General features: G+C 40.6%; 1 protein-coding gene across 4 annotated transcripts in view; it reads right to left on the bottom strand.

Annotated features, from left to right (window-relative positions):
- TECPR2 (tectonin beta-propeller repeat containing 2) overlaps window positions 1-21,836 on the bottom strand; it is a 49,123-nt gene that overhangs the window by 26,956 nt on the left and 331 nt on the right. For 2 of the 4 annotated variants that reach the window (XR_008449941.1, XM_054066796.1), the window contains exons 2-11: window positions 16,270-16,554; window positions 16,028-16,156; window positions 15,558-15,689; window positions 13,795-13,952; window positions 12,353-12,665; window positions 11,438-11,570; window positions 9,573-10,043; window positions 7,947-8,941; window positions 6,122-6,305; window positions 4,331-4,504 (exon numbers count right to left, since the gene is read on the bottom strand). Coding sequence is in view for 3 of the 4 variants with exons in the window: in XM_054066796.1 (XP_053922771.1) it covers window positions 4,331-4,504; window positions 6,122-6,305; window positions 7,947-8,941; window positions 9,573-10,043; window positions 11,438-11,570; window positions 12,353-12,665; window positions 13,795-13,952; window positions 15,558-15,689; window positions 16,028-16,156; window positions 16,270-16,503 (2,923 nt within the window). In the remaining variant the exon portion in view is untranslated. Of the gene's footprint in view, window positions 1-4,330; window positions 4,505-6,121; window positions 6,306-7,946; window positions 8,942-9,572; window positions 10,044-11,437; window positions 11,571-12,352; window positions 12,666-13,794; window positions 13,953-15,557; window positions 15,690-16,027; window positions 16,157-16,269; window positions 16,555-19,977; window positions 20,152-20,182; window positions 20,263-21,836 lie in introns of those variants that run through there. The other 2 variants (XM_054066798.1, XM_054066797.1) reach the window with 2 other exon arrangements.

Here is a 21,836-nt window from a genome sequence, read left to right as displayed (position 1 = left end):
CAGTAATGGAAGAACTTTTGCCCAAAACATGCCATGGAGAGAGGCAACCTGATCTGAATAGTGGCAGCAGAGCAATTACAAAAGAACATGCCACAGTGTGTACTAGTGAAAGAAGGAGAAAGGTTCTGGTAGATTTACAGGTAGCTTGCACACATTTATACACATAATCTAGAGGAATACGTCTTCTTCACAATTACACTGAGGCTTGATTTGCATGGCTGCACATGAAATGCCTTAAGAGACATAACTTTTGCTTAATCTTCTCATGCTGACAAAGCAAATATGAATAGACTCATCTGTATGACATCCTAAAATAAGAAGAATGCTGATTTCCAAACTGCTGACCACACACTTCTGTTACAGAAGTTAGTCAGGACAGCAGAGAAATAACTATCACAACTTTATATCAGCAAGATAGATACAGTGAGAATTTATTTTTGGCATCAAAGAACAGCACAATGCAAGTTCATGTAATCAAACCAACCTCTCACAGGGAAAAAAAAAATATTGATTCAATCCTCCACAGTGCCCTGTGTGATTGGCACCAAAAATTCACTCCTCATCACCACTATCCACATCTGTTGACAACACGCATGTGACCTTAGGCAGGTCATTTGATTTCTCTGTAGCTACTAAACTCGATGAAACAAATTTAAAAGTACATCTTCATTGAAACAACGTTGTGTGTTTAAACGGCCTTCTTAATCATGAAGAATCTCAATATTGCGCTACAGCAATTAAAGCTACAAGAGAAATTAGAGAAATTAGGAGAGTACCAGAACTAAATGGAAGATAAATAAGAATTCTGATAGCCACTCTGAAATCTTGTCCTGCTTTAGTGTGTCTGTTTCCCGGGTATCCAGCCCTCCTCCTACTTCTCCAGTAATTCCTTCATGGCATTATTTGTAATTTTTCCTTACCAAATCAGGCCTCTGCACAAAGCCCATATGTTTAAGAGTCCTTGAAACTCTTCTTTAAGTCTAAAACCTGGAACTCCATTCTCCATGCTAGTTCCTTCTATTTCAGAATATTCTGTGTGTGACACCTTCCAAATGCATCCTCTTCTATTCACTGAAGCAGATAAAACTAAGGCCAGAACTTCAAAGTCGCCACAGCACTATCCCTTTTTCTGATTCTTGCCTCACTCATACACAGTGAGAAGGCTGCTGTAAAGATTGGTGCTCCACAGCCTGCTCCATTCCTTCACTGGCTTTGTTTTCTTTATCACATAAAATACATACCATTTGTCTATACTTTCAAAGCACTTATGATCCTCTGTCTCAGAACACCCTCCTTTCATTACCAAGTGGTAACTCTCACCTTCAACAGATCTGTGCTTTTCAAAACAAACAGCTTCTACTTTCCCCTACTCTGACTCCCATACCCAAATTCCTTCTGAACAGTCACACACCATCTCACCACTTTTCAAAATGCTTCTTGAAATGTTGTTAAAATCCTTAAAGGACAAATAAAAAAACACTTAAGGCTCAGCTGTTTCAGTGAACCATACCATTTTCCAGGCGAGAATGTTATTTCAACATTTTCTGCAACCCTTTTCCATTTATCTGCATCTATCTGACATCCTTCCTATATCATAAATCCCCTATACTATACGTACTCTGTTGTCATCAGACAACTGATGAAGCCTTCTTCCTCCAGCTACACAAGGCTTCGCACTTGCAAGCTCTCATCCTGCTTGGGGACTTCAACCACCCAGACATATGCTGGAGAAGTAGCACAGCAAGCTGTAGGCAATGCAGAAGACTCCTGGAGTGCATTGAAGATAATTTCTTAGTCCAGCTGATAGACACCCCACCCGAGGAGAAGCAATACTGGACCTATGGTCACCAATACAAGCAAACTCATCAGTGACGTTAGGATTGGCGGCAGTTTGGGCTGCAGTGATCATGCACTGGTGGAGTTCAAGGTCCAGAGGGAAATGGGACAGGTGAGGAGTATAGTCAGGACACTAAATTTCAGGAAAGCAGACTTCCAGCTCTTCAAGGAATTATTTGGTAGGACGCCCTGGGACATGGTCTTCTGAGACAAGGGAGCAGAGCAGAGCTGGAAAATATTTAAGGAAGCTTTAAGGGAGCAAGAGCACTCAGTCCCCATATGCAGAAAATCAGGCAGGAAAGGGAAAAGACCGGCATGGCTGAGTTGAGATCTACTGGTTAAACTAAAAAAGAAGAAGGAACTGCACAGGCTGTGCAAGCGGGGACAGGGAACTTGGGACGTGTATAGAGATGCTGCCCGGTTGCATAGGGATGAAGTCAGGAAGGCCAAGGGGCTGAACTTAGCAAGGGGAGTAAAGGCCAACAAGAAGGGCTTTTACAGGTACGTCAATCAAAAGAGGAAGATCAAAGAGAACGTACCCCCACTGATGATTGGAAATGGGGATCATGTATCAACAGATGAGGAAAAGGCTGAGGTATCCAACAACTTTTTTGCCTCAGTCTTCACCGACAACTGCTCTCATCGCCCCTCCTGGGTCATGGGACAGCAAGATGGTGACCAGGGGGGTAGACCCCCTCCCACAGTAGAGAAGGATCAGATTCATGAACACCTGAGGAACCTGAACACATATAAGTCCATGGGACCTGATGAAATGCATCCCAGAGTCCCGAGGGAATTGGCTGATGTGGTTGTCAAGCCACTCTCCATGATATTTGAAAAGTCATGGCAATCAGGAGAAGTCCCTGGCGACTGGAAGAAGGGTAATGTTGTTCCCATTTTTAAAAAGGGTAGAAAAGACAATCCTGAGAACTACTGACCTGTCAGCCTCACCTCTGTGCCTGGGAAGATCATGGAACAGATCCTTCTAGAAGCTGTGCTAAAGCACATGGAGGTCAGGGAGGTGATTAATGGCAGTCAGCATGGCTTCACCAACAACAAGTCCTGTCTGATCAACTTTGTATGATGGGGAAACCACAGCAGTGGACATCAGTAAACCAACGGATATTACCTATCTAGACTTCTGTAAAGGCTTTGACACAGTTCCACACAACATTCTTCTCTTTAAATTAGAGAGATATGGATTTGATGGGTGGATGGTAAGGTGGATAAGAAACTGGTTGGATGGTTGTATTCAGAGAGTAGCAGTCAGTGACTCAAAGACCAGATGGAGATCCATGACAAGTGGTGTCCCTCAGAGGTCTGTACTGGGACCGGTGCTGTTTAAGATCTTTATCAATGATATTGACAGTGAGATTGAGCGCACCCTCAGCAAGTTTGCAGATGACACCAAGCTGAGTGGTGTAGTTGCCACACCAGAAGGATGGGATGTCATCTAGAGAGACTTGGACAGGCTGCAGAAGTGGGCCTCTGAGAACCTCATGAGGTTCAACAAGGCCAAGTGTAAGGTCCCACACCTGGGTTGGGGCTATCCCCATTTTCAGTACATCATGGGAGATGGTGGGCTTCCTGGGCCCTGCAGAGAAGGACTAGGGGGTGCTGGTCGATGAGAAGCTCGACATGAGTTGGCAATGTGTGCTCATAGCCCAGAAGGCCAACCGTATCCTGGGCTGCATCAAAAGAAGCGTGGCCAGCAGGTCGAGGGAGGTGATTCTGCCCCTCTACTCCTCTCTTGTGAGACCTCATCTGGAATCTGTGTCCAGTTCTGGAATCCTCAACCTAAGAAGGATATGGAGCTGTTGGAACGGGTCCAGAGGAGGGCTACAAAGATGATCAGAGGGCTGGAGCACCTTCCCTATGAGGACAGGCTGAGAGAGTTGGGCCTGTTCAGCCTGGAGAAGAGAAGGCTCAGAGGAGATCTCATAGCGACCTTCCAGTACCTAAGGGGGCTACAGGAAAGCTGGAGAGGGGCAGATTTATAAAGGCTTATGGGGATAGGACCAGGGGGAATGGGATAAACTGGAGAGGGGCAGATTTAGGCTAGATGTTAGGAAGGATTTCTTCACCATGAGAGTGGTGAGACACTGGAACAAGTTGCCCAGGGAGGTTGTGTATGCCCCATCCCTGGAGGCATTCAAGGCCAGGTTGGATGGGGCCTTGGGCAGCCTGCTTTAGTGGGATGTCCCTGCCCATGGCAATGGGGTTGGAACTAGACGATCTTTAAGGTCCCTTCTAATCCTAACGATACTATGATACTACTCCACTCGGCACAAAAAAAAAGTGGCTGTGAACTGTTTTTTCCAGCCTTCTAATTACATGGGATCTCACAACTGTTTCCAACCATTTATCAAGATAAAAAGTTTACCCTGTGTCCTGGCTGTGGATAAAAGTTTAAAACAAATTGTGAGGATTCCATCAACTTGTGCTCTAATCTTAGCCAGCAAAAATTCAAAGAGCCCACAATTAATTCAGTTACCTGTTTGCAGATACAGATCTCCATTTGTTCTGATAATCCAGGCAGTGTCATCACTTAAAGCCACAAATACAGCCTGGGGTAAAGCCTCATACCAGTGGCGTTTTCCTTTTATAGTTACTTTTCCACAAGCAAATGCTTTGTTGGTCTTCTGTTCAATCTTCCAGAGAAGAGCCCCTGAGTGAGGAGTTAAGAGAAAACACAATACCAGTTAGCAAGTACTACAGCAGCGAGAGCTGACTTGTCCTTCCTACATCCTAACTAATGGAAGGGGAAAGACAAACCAGTAACATTGAACAAGAATGCAAGAGTTAAAACCACTTATTTTTTATTAAAAAAGCAAGACCAGAACAGTGGCCAACTTCTCCAGGAACTGATGAAACGCATTCACCATTAGAGTATATGTGATTTTTAAATGTTCAGTTGTACACTGAAAACTAATAAAACAAGTTCCATGTCAGAGCCAAGTAAGTCTACTTTCAAAAGACCCAGGTTCATTGCTTGCTTCTGTACTAGTGTGGTACACCCTCAGTGCATCAAGGAAACGGGGTTAATTGTAGTACTTTCACCTTTCACAAACACTAGTAGTATTAATAAGGTAAAACATACTTCCACAGGAAACTGTGGATGCTAGAAATTTGGACAGATTCAATTAAAACCTGGGTGAGTTCCTGGAACTGAGAGAAAATAAACATAGGGAAACCACCTTTTGCCCAGGAAACCCCTGAGCCACCAGCAACTGCAGTCTGAAACTACCAAGGGCAAACATCCTATGTGCTAGCCTATTCCTCTTGACTTTTCTGCAAGCATCTGCTTCCTTGCGACTGCTGTTAAGGACAACACACTAGGCTGGATGAACCTGTGATTTCACCTAGTACAGCCACTTTCAATTTTTTTTGGCCACAACAAAGCTCAGCTACAGATGAAACATAACTCCCTTAAAACAGCTAGCAAGCCTTCTCCTACAGAGGGGAGGGAAGACTGACGTGGTTTTAGACATGACAGGGGAAAAATAGTAGTGTCAAGGCAAGAGACTAAGTAAAGAAAGTATTTGAGAAAACTGTACTTTCACACCAGTGCTGGAACAATCTGGAAGGCCAAAAGTGAACAAAGTTTATAACCAAAACCCGCTTAATTTCAATCCCACATAATCCTCATTCACAACCATCCAGAACAAACTCACATGCAAATGCACCAAAAATGTAAAGGTTTTTTTTCTTTAGTAATAAATAAAATAAAAATCAGCAAACACATATACAGAAGCAATTCTAAATTTACAACAACAAAATAAAAATCTAAATTTGGGAATCATAAGTAGTTCTGTAATAAACCCCCAGGTTTTGAATAGACAAGGACTTCTTCATTCATCTCCACCTACAACTGAACTGCTGCTTTTGAAGTTCACTTTAAGCAGGCAGCCTCATATTGAGAGCTTCCCAAAAAGCAATGTGAACCCATCAGAAAGAGAGCCACTTAAACCAGAACATGGCATGCAGAGGAGTGAAGATGTAGTCATATAACCCAAAATGACTTTTATTTGTTTACTTTAAAGAAAAAAACATGAAACAAGCCCCAGACAACCAAGTTTCTACAAGTACTGTATTAAAATTAAGTAAATAAATAAAGTGCCTACATGGAAATTACATATGCGTTGAACTGTATTTGTGATCTCTGGAACAGGACGTTTCACCTAATTAAATAACAGCCATTATTAAAAAAAAGAGAGAGCAAAGAAAATGTGCTTATCTATGCAAGTTTTATATTTAGGAGACAGTGAACCAGAAGGCGACCAACCTGAGGGGGAAACTGCCACCTGCTGGACACTGTCCTCAAACTTCTGCCACCGCAGCCCAGCAGAGGGAAGAGCACTGCAGTAGAGGCCACCTCGATAGTCCAGGCACCAAATATACTTTTCCGAAACAACCAGGCTCAGGATGCCATAACCAGGGCCAGAGTATCCCATCCAGCTCTCTGCAAACTAAACACTGTAGAGTCAGAACAGCATCAGGAGTCTTTGAACTGCACAAGAACACGGCTATATGAAGCAGAGCGGCTCGACATTTTGATTAAAAATAGCTAAATTTAAGGTTCTTAAGTACTCTGATCAATGAAATTTGCCTTGTGTAAGATAAAACTACAACTGCCCGTGTTCTCCAAGATAGTAGGTACCGTCGAATATGACTGCTAGAACAAAAAAACCCAAACTCTCCACAGTCACCTACCTCTAAAAAGTGGAAAACTTTCTATTATTAACTAAAGAACACAAAGTAAATGGCAGATGCAGAAGTAATACAAAAAGTAATACAGAAAATAATACAGAAAAAGCATACAGTCAGTCTGCAGTCCAGGAAATTATTTGTCGTCTATGAAGCGATGAGCAAAGGGAACAAGATAGCTAGAGTGCAGAGACAGCCAAATATCCAACTCTGACAGTGTGGTAAAGGAGCAATGCATTGCAGAAATCTAGTGTAACAACTGCTATCTTAAACGTTGCAGTTTACACAAGTTGAATCCAAGCACTACAAACAGGACCTATAACATAAGCACCTTTGCTAAAAATTCCACAGTGTAAGAATATCATAACCTGAAAGGAAGAGTCTGCACTTCGGGCTGCAGTTCATATAATCATAGAATCTCTAGATTGGAAAAGACCTTTGATCAACTTCAACTGTACCTGTCCACTACTAATCATATCCCTCAAGCATCTCATCTACCCGCCTTTCAAATACCTCCAGGGATAGTGACTCTACTACCTCCCCAGCTGTTCCAGTGCTTGATAACCCTTTCTGTGAAGAAATTTTTCCTAATGTCCAATCTAAACTTCCCCTGATGCAGCTTAAGCTGTTCCTAAGCATCGACCTATAACTCAACCTTTATCAACAAATATTTCGTTGATCTCAATACAAAGCTGTTCTAAATTTAAAAAGAAACAAAGTCTTCAACCTAGAAGAACTGTATTTCCTTAAGACTTCTGCTAAAACTCAACTGATTTTGGCAATTTTGCAATTAATTTTAGTAGCTTTTTTCTATAGTCTATGTGAGAATTACTATTTCTGGAATAAAATAACAACGAAGGCAAGAGGGGTAACAGAAAAAGGAAAGCATCAACATTTTAAATAGTACTAACTGCTGTCTTTGTGCTGTCTAGGGCACAAAGAAAGACCAATCCTTGTTTTGAGTATTTACAGGTAAAATTATCCTTAACCATGGGCCAGCTATGTGAGATAATCAGCACTGATTCCCTATGCAGTCAGTCGAAGTTGGTGAGAGCATCATGCAGAATTTGAGCTACTGTAGACTCAATACAAGGAGCAGCCTTTGAGCATGACTTGGTTTTACTGTTCACTCTTTAATGGATGTGTTTATGACAGCATTTTTTGTGAGCTGGGAATAATACAGCCACTGCAGCTTCTTCCATTTTAAGCACCTATCAACCACTCTGAAGTCACATTTAGTAAGAGTTAAAACACACATTGCTGTTCAGCTTTATGCTTTACTTACTAACTTGTATCAAGCAAGAATAAAATTGTTCTCCTAAAGAAGTAAAGGATAGTAATCACATTAATGTTCCTTTGGATATGTTACAATTATGTATTTTAACTAAACTGAAAACATATACCTGATCAGATTTTAACAGCACCGTTTCATCTAGGCTCATCTTGGCCATGTCCTGGGAACCAAGCCCAGCACCAACTTCAGGCATGCTAGTCTCTGAGGATGAATACGGCAATCCATGTCCGTAAATATCTTCTTCATCACTGGAAGCAGATTTCTCAGCCTTACTTTCACGAGTGTCTCTTTCCCATTCAGCAGAGCTAGTACTAGATTCAGCTTTGATTGCACTTTCAAAATTCCACCCCGAAATGGAAGTATTATCTGAATAACCATCATTAGAGATGTCAAAGCGGAGCACAGAAGGATCTGACAGAGCACTGTACATTAGAGACAGTTGCTGTTGGTCTTCCCTACCAGTTTCACCCCTTTCCTTTTGCATCAGTGATGCCTGAACACCAAGCGCACTGTCACACTCCAGAAACATTTGGTCTGTAAGGTCTGACTCCTCAAAGGATTTTTCAGTATCCTCCAGCTTCAGTTCACCTAAGTTTTCATCTATTTTACACAACGTAAGAAAATTCTGCTCCTCTTCTTGGCTTGGCTTTCCCAGGCAGCATTCACTGCTTGCAGAAACCACACTACCATTACATTCACCATCAACACTGCCTGTCAGGTCTTCTGTGGGGATTAGAGGAGAGACAGATGTCGAAGTATCTACAATAGTTGAAGTACCCATGCCACTGTCACTGTTGGGAAGTTTCTGCAAATCAATCATATCTCCATTTTCTTCATTAATTAGTGCAGTTGCAGACTCTGGAGACTGCAGGACACTGAAAGTTTCCGAACCATTATCTTCTTGCAAGATTGTATGGGATTCCACATTGAACATGCTTTCCTGATCTGGAGATCCAGTACTCAAATGATCAATGCTGCCACTCATTAGGCTGGAAGTGATGGAGAAGGAGTCTGCATTCAATGAATGTGGACTATCACCAGAAAGCTGACGCTCATAAATTGGTATACCTTCCAGAGAGCTGTGGCTTTTCCTGGTCCCACTTTCTGTTCTCACAAAACAATAAAAAAAAAAAAAGAGGGAAAAATATTAATAAAATCTATTAAATTTTCAGGCAAATTAAGGAATCAAAATATTTTTATCATTGGAGGAAGAACAGAGTTAAATCTAAACTTCAAAATACTGATTTTTTTCAATTTCAACACTAAATCATACATATAAAGGCAAAAAAGTCTTAACAGCAAAAAATTTTAAAATTGTAATATCAACATAGTAAACAATTAAAATAGTCAAGTACTCGCACTATTTTAACAAACTCAAAAGCACAGCCAAGAAATACACTATCAAATATTCTAAATAGGATTAATAGATACCACACAATTCCAACAGAAAACTGGAAGGAGAGTCTGCTGTATGTTATCATTTACTCATACATTAGAACCTCAAGCATGTTTAAAGCAAAAAAAAGTTAAAGGAATAAAACAAAGAGATCTAAAAAGACTTGATTTATCACTTTCAAAACAAGCTTTCATCTTAAACGGCCCGCCACAACCACTCAAATATCTCAAAAGCATGACAACATAGCACAAATAAGGCACATCACACACACTCATGTGAAACATCAGAAGTGACATGTTCTAATAATGACCAGAGGCAGGGAAGTTCTCCTAGGCTTACCTTGTTTCTTCTTTTTTCTCTTTTTTACTTTAATTGGCTTTACAATGAGTTCTTGATCAAAATCTTCAGAGCTGATTGTGCTGAACCGTTGTGAAGAAAGCTGACCTTCTCTCTGAGCTTCTGACAGTTGGTCTGTACACATCATAAAGCTTGAGCCACTGTCCACAGAATTTACTGAACTGCTCCTGCTTCTTGATTCACTTACTACAGAGCAGCCCCTTTTTCTTGTTTCAGTGCTCAAGTCTCCCACTCTATCAAAACTTTTCTCCAATAGCGTTGGAGTTTCCAGATCATCTTTCACTAACGAACAGGAGTAATTTTTATCACCAATAACTGAAGAGGAGGTAACCATCTTTTTATCCGTTTCCAATGAAGGGCTAGATGATGCAGATGCAACTACTGATAATGGGGTGAGCAATTTAGGACTCATATCTGATAAAGAATTTGGCAATTTCGAATTCACATCTGAAACTGACCAAAAGAAAAATAAAAGTATAAATACTAGTGTATCATGCAAGTAGGGTCATAGTTCTTGACAAGTACTTAAAGAAAGGAAGCTTTATGCAATGGAAGCATATTCTATCCAAATTCACAACATTTCAAATATATATATGCACACACAACAACGTAAACTTCACATAAGTAAATCTATATGAAATGATTTTAGTAAAATCAATCCCTCGAAGTCTGTATAAAACTTCTACTTGCAACATTCTGAATTCACATTTATGTAGGAAGAATGATACAAGTCATTCACTTGGAAGGCTCAACTGTATCACACACCGAAGTGCCACCCTGTTTCTTCAACTTCTTCATTCAAACATTCAGTATCTTGAAAAAAATCAAGGAAGATTTACCAGATAAACCATTGCAGTAATAAGAAGAAAATATACTTCAAGAAGGCTCCTTTCAAACTATACTTGGAAGTTACGATTAAAGTAATAAACACCCCCTAAAAATTTGAGTAAAGAACTGCCTAAATGACTAAGGCTATCATTAACATGCAATGATTTGAAAGTGAAGTTCTCTAGCATTCAGTGAGATTCATAGCATATTTACTAGTATTTTGCTAATATAAAGCTAAGATGGAGTATTTTAAATGCATAAGTAGTCCTGTGAGTGTAATATGCTGGATAATGGTGTTTACAATCTTTATAACTGAGAAATCAGCCAGCACCATCATAAGGATGTATTATTAACCTCTTTTAGACAGTTCCAGTAATATAGATGCTGTGCTTGAGAACAAGAAGTAAGAAAATAAACTCTCAAATCCTTTTTGGAATTTTAGTGAGTATTCTTTGTGGGTTTTGTCAGTTCTCTGTTCTTCCCTGCTGTGAAAGCTGAGATTTCCTCTGGAATGTGTGGGTGGGTGACAGGTGGCACAGAATCAACATATTCTGGTATCTCCAACTCAGACAACTGAGATTGATCAGTAAAAAGATAAAACTATGATCAGGAATCCAGACTGCTTCGGCATCATGGTTTATAATAAAATCTCAGATACACAGATTGGAGATGCCTGGCTAGGATAACACTGCTCCACTCTCAAAAAAAAAAAAAAACCCAACTATAAGTAATTTCTTAATGCCCCCATTCTCACTGCAGCCAAAACAGAAGCTCAGATGAGCAGATAAATCAGATCTCTAAATATAATCTGTAGACACTGATAAGTAACTCCACTGAACCTTGTAGTTTTCTCTGCAATAACCTGAAGGTTTTGAGGGGAAGGTTAGTTTGTTTTGGGCTGTTGGTTTCTTTGTTTTTTTCAAATATTAAAATTTAAATTACTTTAAATTTAAATTTAAATATTAAAATAGCATCACGATCCATCAGGTACCCACTAAAGTTTGCCAATCTATACAAACCTGTGGAAGACAGTCCTTCAGGCCTACTTGAAATTCTTATTATGTCTCTATCTCCTTTTAAGAGAAAAATCTCATTGTTGGTACAGGACACAGACACTATATCACCACATCCTTCCAAGCCGCCAATCAAAGCCTATAAAGAGTCAACACAAAGAAATAATTGGCATCAGATTAATACACTGTTTGGACAAGACTGTACTCTTAAGAAAAGTGTTCACTGGAATCTAATCAACATATATAGCTACAGAATAAAGATTTTATCTTATTGAGAAGACAGGAAAGAGTAAAAAGAAACAGGAAAGCACCCTTTAAACATGATGTAGCTCATTTTCATATTAATTTTAAGCCCACAGATCTATTCTTTTTCTCTGTCCAAACCAGCAGCAACAGTAAATTAAACAATATTCAATTTGGTGGCAGAAAAGAGCCACAGTACAAATGTTTAATACTACTTAGGCAAAAAGATACTAGCTTGTACTCACTTTCATGCGCACTTTTAAGAAAGCAAAATAGTCAACAGCTCACTCTGTACCAAATAAAACGTAAAACTTGTTTTTTGCAGACACCAACAGTATTGGAAGGAAAAGAATAAATAATTCCAGGCATGTTTCTTAGGCCTAAAACTTCTTTTTGCATTAATTACTAGATTTTATATTTATATATGCTTTGCTATATCAGAACTGGTCATGATGTTAACAACTGGACTGAAAGCTTTGAATAGATTTCATTTTTTTTATAATAATATACCAAGATAGTTTGTGAGTAAATCACTGCAATGTCAACTTGTCATCTTTGTTAGGTTTAAATATGGATTCAATTCACAGAAGTATAAAGGATAACTCAGAGAGAGTCTCATGGCATAGTATAAATGAAAACAAGTAAGAAACAAAACATGCACCTACGAGATTTACTTACCTGGTTCACAGTGTCTAGTAAGTAGATGCTGTATTCATTCCAGGTCAGCACCCAACCTTCTCGGAAAAAGCATGACACAAGCCCAAGCTGTTTCTCTGGAGAGCTGTAACTTCCTCTGTCAGGTGGTTCCAAACGAGGATACAGTTCAAAAGTTTTCACTCCTCCAACAAACACATCTTTCAATATGAATGTGGCCTGAACAGTTCCATGAACATCAGATTTCCAGAGCCGAAGCCCAGGTCTGGCAGCAAACAGCGTCAGGTCACTCTGTTTACACAGGCCGGGTATAAAACATGCTCCAAATTTGCCACTGCTAAAAAGCAAAGGAATAACTTATTTTAAAAGCTATATACTTGACTTAAAAACTATTTGTAAAACTACTGGCACAAATTTACAGCTGCAAATAGTAAAAAATAAAAGGCTTTGATTAAAGTATTCAGTCAACTATTCAACATATGTATTTGGTTACATTAAGACAAGAACAGTGCTTCCAAATAACAACAGTTTTCCCTCAGCTTTAGATGTCAGACACTACATCTACTGGGCAAGTTAAACGACTGCTCCTAATAAGCTACACAGCTTTAATGGTATGCTTTGTCCATCTCAGAAAGAACCTCCTATGCATTCATACTTACCGTAGAATTAATAAAAAACAAGCGAAAAACTATAAATAATGCTAAGAAACTGACAACCTCTACTTTCAAGAAGGACTGTGCAGACCTCAACAGCTAAAATCTTCATCTCTTACATACAAAATCACCACTACTACCATTCAAGAAAACCTCTCCTACATAAAATGGTCCTTGGTATTCTTCCAACTATTCATAGCCCTGAAAGATACATTCTAAAATTTCTTTCAAGAGTCAATTTCCTCTACTTCCAGATACAGCCGGTAACGCTGTTCTCAGACTGGGTTCCCTCTTCCTTCATACCCGAAAGGGATTACACAACAGAAGATGTCAGAAGGTCATACCAGAACTTCTTAGCCTTCCAGTCAACTTTAAGTGCTTGCTATACATTTTCCCTTTTAATTCACTTCAGTGTATAAGGATAACTGAGATGCCAAGTTGCTTTACACATCAGATATCAATCATTCATTAGATGGGCCCGATCGTAAACCTTGCTCACACCAAGTACCAGTAAACCAAGAGAGATTGCAGAGGAAGTCTGGCAGACTTCAATTTAAATAATAAGAAAAAATCTTGAATATTTTCGCATAATAGTGCCCTGAAAATAGGACTGTGACATATTTACAACCATGCACTTTCTAAATAGGTAGAAATGTCATTTCATGTTTCAGCACACATAGCTACTGTAACTAGCTTTCTATGAGCGGACTGCTGTAGTGCATTAATTTCACTGCTTAGATCACTTCTTCTGTAATCCACCCTGAAAAGCTAGCATTAATAGATGTGCCTGCATGAAGATTTTATGAGCGTTACTTTTTTCTGGGCTGTGTTCCAACTTGCTTGACAGATTTCTCTTCTGTGTAAAAAAGTAGTGTCCGTTGTAAAGTAGAGACAAGCAGCACTTTCTGGTTGTAATCCAACTGGACAATTGAAGATGGCTCTTCCAACACAAGGCTGGAGTTGCAAATACCCTTCAAAGATACATGCAGTTAAACAAGAGTCAATCCTTCTGAAAATAGAAGGTAATCATTAACACTTCAAATAAATTAATAAGCCCAAGAAAGAGAAAACAAGCACACAAACAAAAACTTTTTAACTACTATTGCACAGAGTTCACTTAATGAAAGTGGAGTACCTTTATGCAGACAAGAGAAGAGTCATATTGCGCACAGTGATACACTGTTATGAAATTCAATTCCTCTTGGAATGTTAGCTAGTGCATTTCACTTGAAATGAACAGAAATTCTAGGACACATTTTCTTCCTTCTCCACTGGCAGGTCATACAATGCCGAGACAATCATTACATTTGGAGACGTTGAGCATTTTTGTCAATCGAATGAGGAACAGTCTTAGGTAAATCAGGATGGCTGCCGTTTAAACTTTTCTCCCATACAGAAATACAGGTTAGTGCTTATTTTGATGCTTTCAAAGGTCTTTTAATTAACAAGACCTTTGAAAGATTCTATTTACTGGTAACATGCTAGTGACCCAACAGAACTCAAATATTCCTTTCATTCTCCACTCCAGACTGAGATGCTGAATAATTCTAAAAAAGAACTTCTTCAATATAGCGAATCAGCAATGTGACATCATTCAAAAGTACCCTTTCCAAACAAAAGACAATGTACTGGCAGAAAGCTGAAGGAAGATATAGTAATTTCAGACAGAAACGTCATAAAATGAGAAGGATCATAGAATGGTTTGGGTTGGAAGGGGCCTCAAAGCCCATCCAGTTCCAACCCCCCCTGTGATGGGCAAGGACATGTCCCACTAGACCAGGCTGCCCAAGGCCGCATCCAACCTGGCCTTGAACACCTTCAGGAATGGGGCAGCCACAACTTCCCTGGGCAACCAGGGCCAGTGCCTCACCCTCATTATGAAGGATTTCCTCCTAACGTCTAGTCTAAATCTTGCCCCTCCAATTTAAAGCCATTCCCCCTTGTCCTATCACTACAGGGCCTTGTAAAAAGTCCCTCCCCAGCTTTCCTGGAGCCCCTTTCAGGTACTGGGAGGTTGCTCTAAGATCTCCTCAGAGCCTTCTCCAGGGTGAACAAGCCCCATTCTCTTATCCTGTCCTCATAGCAGAGGTGCTCCAGCCCTCTGATGATCTTTGAGGCCCTTCTCTGGGCCCGTTCCAACAGTTCCATATCCTTCTTATGCTGGGGATTCCAGAACTGAACACGGTACTCCAGGTGGGGTCTGAGACAGGCAGAATCACCTCCCTCACCCTGCTGGCCACACTTGTTTTGATGCAGCCCAGAATACAGTTAGCCTTATGGCTTATGACTTATGCTGAGCTTCTCATCAATCAGCACCTCCAAGTCCTTCTCCATCCAAAAGAACCACCATTTTTTAAATAAACTGGTTTTATAAAAAGGTAAGGCAGTTGTGGAGGGTACACAATGGTTGTTTGCCTGGCTGTGTGCACACTTGGCCAAATGAACACATACCAGTAAAGCAGTCCAAGTAAATACACAATACCACGCAACTTAACTAGCTGTGAAATATTTAAACACAAAAGCATTCTTTCAGAAAACTGTAAATGGAAATTAAGGTCTCTGTAATAAATGCCCACCTGGTCTAGGTCTAGGGCAGAGTAGACAATCTTCCCTCTGTCATCTCCAGAGAATAATTTCATTCCATTGGGACTCCAAGCTAAAGCTGTAATGCTGCTTTTGTGGATACCAGCAACATCAAATCTCCGAAGCTGTGAAACAATACCAAGGCATTACAAGGAGTGGAAGAGAAACTGAGACACAAAGCCTGTTCAGTGACTCTGACTGATAACTGGAGATCAAGTACAAAAGTACAGGTCACTCTAATTTTTATTTAGCATAAAAAAATAAACAACCAAGCAACCCACCATCAAATCACTCATAAGCTCTCCAAAGCATTTTTTTATTAAATATATGAAGACCAAAACATATTCATAGATATCTCATCAGGGAAAATTCTCTAGTCTCAAGTACCATAGAGAAATACAAGACTCCACTAGGATTCACCATACTAAACTTCACAGAATTTTTTCCAAATGCAAAGATTTACCTGTTTGTTTCTTCCAGGCAATGAAGACACAAGTTGAAAAACTGCAACCCGACCTGAGGCAGTACCAACAGCAACTAGGTCATCAAAACAACTCAACAGCTTTACAAAAGTAATAGATTCACTCTTCCCCTGTTGAAAGAAACCATAGACAAAACACGCAAAGTAAATGAGAGACAAGTATCAGCTCAATTCTCAGCAATTCAGCTTCATTAGAAGAGGCGAGAGTAAAAATTAGTATTTACCTCAAAATTATATTTTTTCATCTGGTTTAAATGCCTGCAGTAAAGATAAAGCATTCCAATGCTGCTCCCCACGGCAATGTAGTCTCCATTGGTATCAAGCGCTGTCAGGTATACCACAATAGAGCGAAAACCTTTCTGGATCTTTGTAGGAATGGCATTGAGAAGATAATATAAGGGACAAAATTCCTTAAATATAACTGGTGAAGCCACAGATGCCATAGCAAGTATTGGCATCAGCAATTTTAAGGCTGAAATTAATACATCTACTTGACCACATAAGGAAATCTGAAAGACAAAAGCAAAAGACACATCATTAACTTCGGTGGAAAGAGCAAATGGTTAACAGAAAGCCATCAGTTAGCAAGTAGGGATACAGAAATTCTCAAGTTCTGCTCTGTATAAGGAAAAAGCAACTTAAACTCTTCTAGTGAATATAAGATATTTTTAGAACAACCTTTTTCTTAAGAATAGGCTTATTTATTAGGTTCAGCCAGTATATGAGGATGTATGGCAACCATAAATATGGTATAATCACTTTTTCTTGCAGCTGTGAGCTTGTCAAAGCTGAGGTCAAATGCACTATTTCTTCTCAGCTGGCCAGTGCAAGAACCAAAAGGCCCTGACACTGAACAATACATGTGGTGTATTTCCTCACCTACCTGCAAACGCCACCCTCAGTCCTCTCAGTGCTGAGTGCATGGGATATTCACTGCGTGACACAGTGATGTAAGATCAAAGTGTCAAACTAGCATTTATGCTTAACTACTTAATGCTCCACACCCCACAACAAATATGGCTGAGAAACAATTCAGTTAGAGCTACACCTGCTATAAAATCAAATAAAACCAAAAATAAGAATAGAGTGTGAAGAAAGGGACAATACAAAAATGAAAAAAATTCGTTCAACAGACACAGGAAAACATCCATGTAGCAACTGAATTTAGAAAGATGAGGAGAAAAAAGAAAAATTACCATGTTCCTGTGTTTCCCTTTACAGTTAAGCAAGTAATTTCATGCTGATAAGCGACACTAAATATAATTAGGGGACAATTCCAGTATCTTTCTAAGAATAACCAAAACAAAGACTCTGCTTCCTTTCCTCAAGAAAAATGTACAGTTGGAGCTCATCACAGTAATAATGTACTACAGTCTTCAGAAAAAGCTGATATGGCCATGACATGCATAAAGGTATTTTAAAAAGTTAATTAAACCCAGTAATTTTTCTCATTGTGGGGTGGCAGCTTTGACAAGAACATTTTGCATCAGTAGCTGTGCTCCTCACGGATGACTTTGGAACACAGAAAAGGAAAGAAATCTGAGACCGCACCTCAAGTACTGTGTTCAGTTCTGAGACCCTCACCACAAGAAGGATGTTGAGGCTCTGGAGTGTGTCCAGAGAAGAGCAACGAAGCCGATGAGGGGGCTGGAGAACAAGTCTTACGAGGAGCGGCTGAGAGAGCTGGAGTTGTTTAGCCTGGAGAAGAGGAGGCTGAGGGGAGTACTTATTGCTCTCTACAGCTACCTGAAAGGAGGTTGTGGAGAGGAGGGAGCTGGCCTCTTCTCCCAAGTGTCTGAGTTCAGGACAAAGGGGAATGGCTTGAAGCTCCGCCAGGCGAGGTTCAGGCTGGATATCAGAAAAAAATTCTTCACAGAAAGAGTCATCGGGCACTGGAACAGGCTGCCCAGGGAGGTGATTGAGTCACCGGGTTGATGAAGTGCTTAGGGACATGGTTTAAGGGAGTGTTAGGAATGGCTGAACCTGATGATCCAGTGGGTCCTTTCCAACCTGGTGATTCTATGATTCTTTACTTCTTGAGTTTTATTTTCCCATAGGCAAGTCTGATTAACAGAATTATTTAGAATCTGTCAAAAATACTTGCCATTTTCTAAGACAAGGATTTTGAATTTCTGTAAAGAACATTTTCTATGCTTGTTTAAGCCTCTAACATTGAAGATTTTCTTAACCTTCAGAGTTACAACTTCCTTAGAGAAATGAAAATAGAAACATGCCAACTGAAGTTAAAAACACTACTAAATGCTCGAAAATATTCTACAAAGTATCCCTACTGCAATTTGTATGATACATCCTCTTCTGCCTAGTTTTTATTTCTCCAGGGATTGAAAATGGCATTTGTTTGGCAGCTTCACACATTGCTTACAACGTATAATGACTAAATCAGAAAAATATGTAACTGTTCTTGTTTAATATCTCCATTACTGTGAAAAGTTCCAATGTCTTGATCTTCAAACAATTTCAGCTACTATGTGAGAGGATTCAGAACATTGGCTTTGGGCCCTGTAACGCTTGCTGTCAACATGTAATTCCACTAAATCCAGAGGAATTACTTGCATGACATTAATTATTCAAGCCCGTGTTAGACAAGACCACAGGAATAAAGATTGGTTACTAAACCTATATTTTATCCGTATTACAGAACCTACCAGTAAATAAGCTAGCTGCAGTTATTAGATGATAATTGTAATGAATTTTACTGCTTGCTAGAGCTTAGAAGTTATTTCCCCTCTCCTCCAGTGTTTTTACTGTCTGCATGACACCTATTTCATACAATATCACAAGGATTAGCTGAATAATGTATCCAAACTATTTCAAAATGAAGAGCTCATTTCAGAGTTGTTTACTAAGTCAACAGAAAACCTGAGTGTATCACCACTCTTTTACAATATTTTCAAACACCATCTATATCCTATCCTGTATTTTAGGTCTCCATCCACTTCTTTCAGCATCTACTACCTTCTAGCTACAGTTCACTAAATAAAAAAAGAACACGCTGCTAAAGTCTCACTTGCTCTTCCAAATATCCTGCTTTGCTCATTTAGTAATTTCACTAGCTGCTGGTCTTCTTTGTTTCTTTTTTCTAATAAAATAAAATCCACTCTGTCCCGAGTCTCAAACATACAATCTTCCTCTGTCTAATCTCAGCTTCTAGCACTTCCTAGCCACTGCCTCATGAATTTCACATATTATTTTTTTTTGTCCTCTTTGTCACTCCTACAGTTCACATCTGGCATCATCCAAAGCTGCTCTTGCAGCTGGAACCATCTCACACTCCCCGGTTGCCAAAGGACTTTGCCAATCCTCAAAATTCATTTTCTCTTTTAGTTTCTGTCACTGATCCTTCCAGCTCAACCAAAAGAGTAAAAACATAGTAATTCATTACAAACTATGGAATTTTGTATTATCCAGAAAAAGATTCTTACACTTACCTCTACAACAACCCTACCTGCAACCTGATGCATGTCTTGTAAGTTTACACTTAATTTAAAAAGAGAAAAAAAACCCCAGATTTTGATAGTTCCTCCCCCTGCCCACAGAAAACACTGACAGGAATTATTTAGTGTCATATATTAAGTTAAATTTACACAAACTTCTGTCAGGTTAGGGGTATCACTCTTCATCATATTTATGGCAATCTGATGGCAAAATTGTAAAAAAAAGAGATTAAGCTTTGCACATGGTGAATGGGTTATACAGACTAATAAAAAAAATTAATAAGCTATAATTTCTTGCCATCATACACAAATTAGTTTCATCTTGAGCTGCTTATAGACTAACAACATTTGCACTGCTCATGTGAAAACATATAACTGAAAGCTCAAATCACCACTTTACTAAAAATACTGCTAATTAAGTAACTTCACCTACATAAATGTATAAAGGATTAGAGAATTACAACGTGGCTTCCATACCCAAAAACTCAGCACCACAAATCTCTGCTTTTGAGACTAGAAGTCTTCAACATTCCCCTAATCACAGCTGTGTATCACAAGTAGTTCTTTCTCCTTTTTAACAGCTTTAGGATTATTTGTCATCTGGTTTTCCTGCTTCAATAATCAAAGATGAACAGCGGATATAATCTATTTGCTCAGAAAGGGTCTTGAATTGGACACGCACATTCACTCTGTGTCAGCCACAGTTACTCTGAAGTACAGGACAGCTGTACAGGGTAAATCAGCTTGCGCTAAGCAGCTATCCTGCAGCAGAGATAAAGCAGAGAAAAACACCTTATATTACACATCAAAAACAACCACCAGACAACGAGAGCTCTTCCTCCCCAATTCACAAAGTACACAACAAATTTTTAAATATCGCATTCAAGGCTATGTTTTGAAACGCAAACCTTATTTTTTTTTCTCTTCTCCAGTCTCAGAACAGGAATAAAGCTCAACGCTGCCTAAAATGAGAGATAATCTCATGGTTAAATAGGTCAGCAGCGGTTAAAGGTTCAGTGCCAGGGTCTGCCACAGATGGACTGCAGGAGGCTAAAGCTGTCACTGTATTTCTCTGAGCCCAACTATCCTGTCTGTACGAGAGAAACAACAGGTCTGGGTTTTTTTTTAATTCTTTGGCATAAAACTTTAAATTCAAGCTCTTCAGAGTATGAACAAACTCATGCATATGACTGCAGCTAAACGCCAGTCTCTGATCCTATCTACATCCTGCCAATTAAAAAGAAAAGTGGTTTTATTTTCTGATACTGCTCACACTTCTTAGCCTCAGGAGCTGCCACGTCTCCAGAGCTTTCCACAGCAAACAGCTGCCAGGCAGAGGGGACAACACAAACTCCCAGCCCACTGGAACGAGGAGCTCAGCTTTCACGCATCCCACTTGCATGAGGACCAGCCAACACAGTGGGCATGGAGAGATAGGGTGAGGGGGAAAGGCTTTAAATTAGAGGGGAAACGATTTAGGTTAGACATTAGGAAGAAATGAGGGTGGTGAGGCACTGGCACAGGTTGCCCAGGGAAGTTGTGGCTGCCCCATCCCTGGAGGTGTTCAAGGCCAGGTTGGATGAAGCTTTGAGCAGCCTGATCTGGTGGGATACGTCCTTGCCCATGGCAGAGGAGTTGGAACAGGATGGGCTTTGAGGTCCCTTCCAACCCAAACCACTCTGATTCTATGATTCCTGGACTACTACGCCTGTTGCTCTACACCATTCACAAAATGTTGCGGTTTGGGCTCAAAACTGTTTCTTTTGAAAGAAAAAAAAAAAAGCCAAATCAAACCAACCTAGGGGAGAGGGGAATGAAAGAAGGAGCACCAGGGTCCACAGCCCGTGCGGGCACCACCCTGCGCTCCCTCCATGGCCTCGAGACACCCCTTTTCCCTAGGAAACTCTCCTTGCTCTAAGGTATTCCTGGGTTCTGGATGAGGTTTCCAGCCATTCCTTCCTCCTGCGCCACTTCCCGGCGCCCGAGGGCCGCCGGCAGGACAGGAGGAGCCGCGAGGCTCGAGGTGGGCACCGCACCCGCCGCCCCGACCCGCACCGGACGCAGAGGAGGCGGAGGGGCGCTCCGCCCGCACGGCTGCCCGCACTAGCGCAGCCTCCAACCCCGCTGCCCGCACCAGCGCAGCGCATCCCCGCACCACAGCGCAGCCTCCAACTCCGCTGCACGCACCAGCGCAGCTCGGCCCCGCACCCGTTGCCCGCACCGCTCATCCCCCCACCCAGCGCGGCTCCCGCACCACTCATCCTCGCACCAGCGAAGTCCCCGCACCCAGAGCAGCCTCCAACCCCGCTGCCCGCAGCACTCATTCCCGCACCCAG

Source organism: Cuculus canorus, chromosome 5 (assembly GCF_017976375.1).
Source record: "Cuculus canorus isolate bCucCan1 chromosome 5, bCucCan1.pri, whole genome shotgun sequence".
Lineage (NCBI taxonomy): Eukaryota > Metazoa > Chordata > Aves > Cuculiformes > Cuculidae > Cuculus > Cuculus canorus.
The sequence above is the reverse complement of the archived record's forward strand: the minus strand, read 5'-3'. Positions and strand labels throughout refer to the sequence as shown.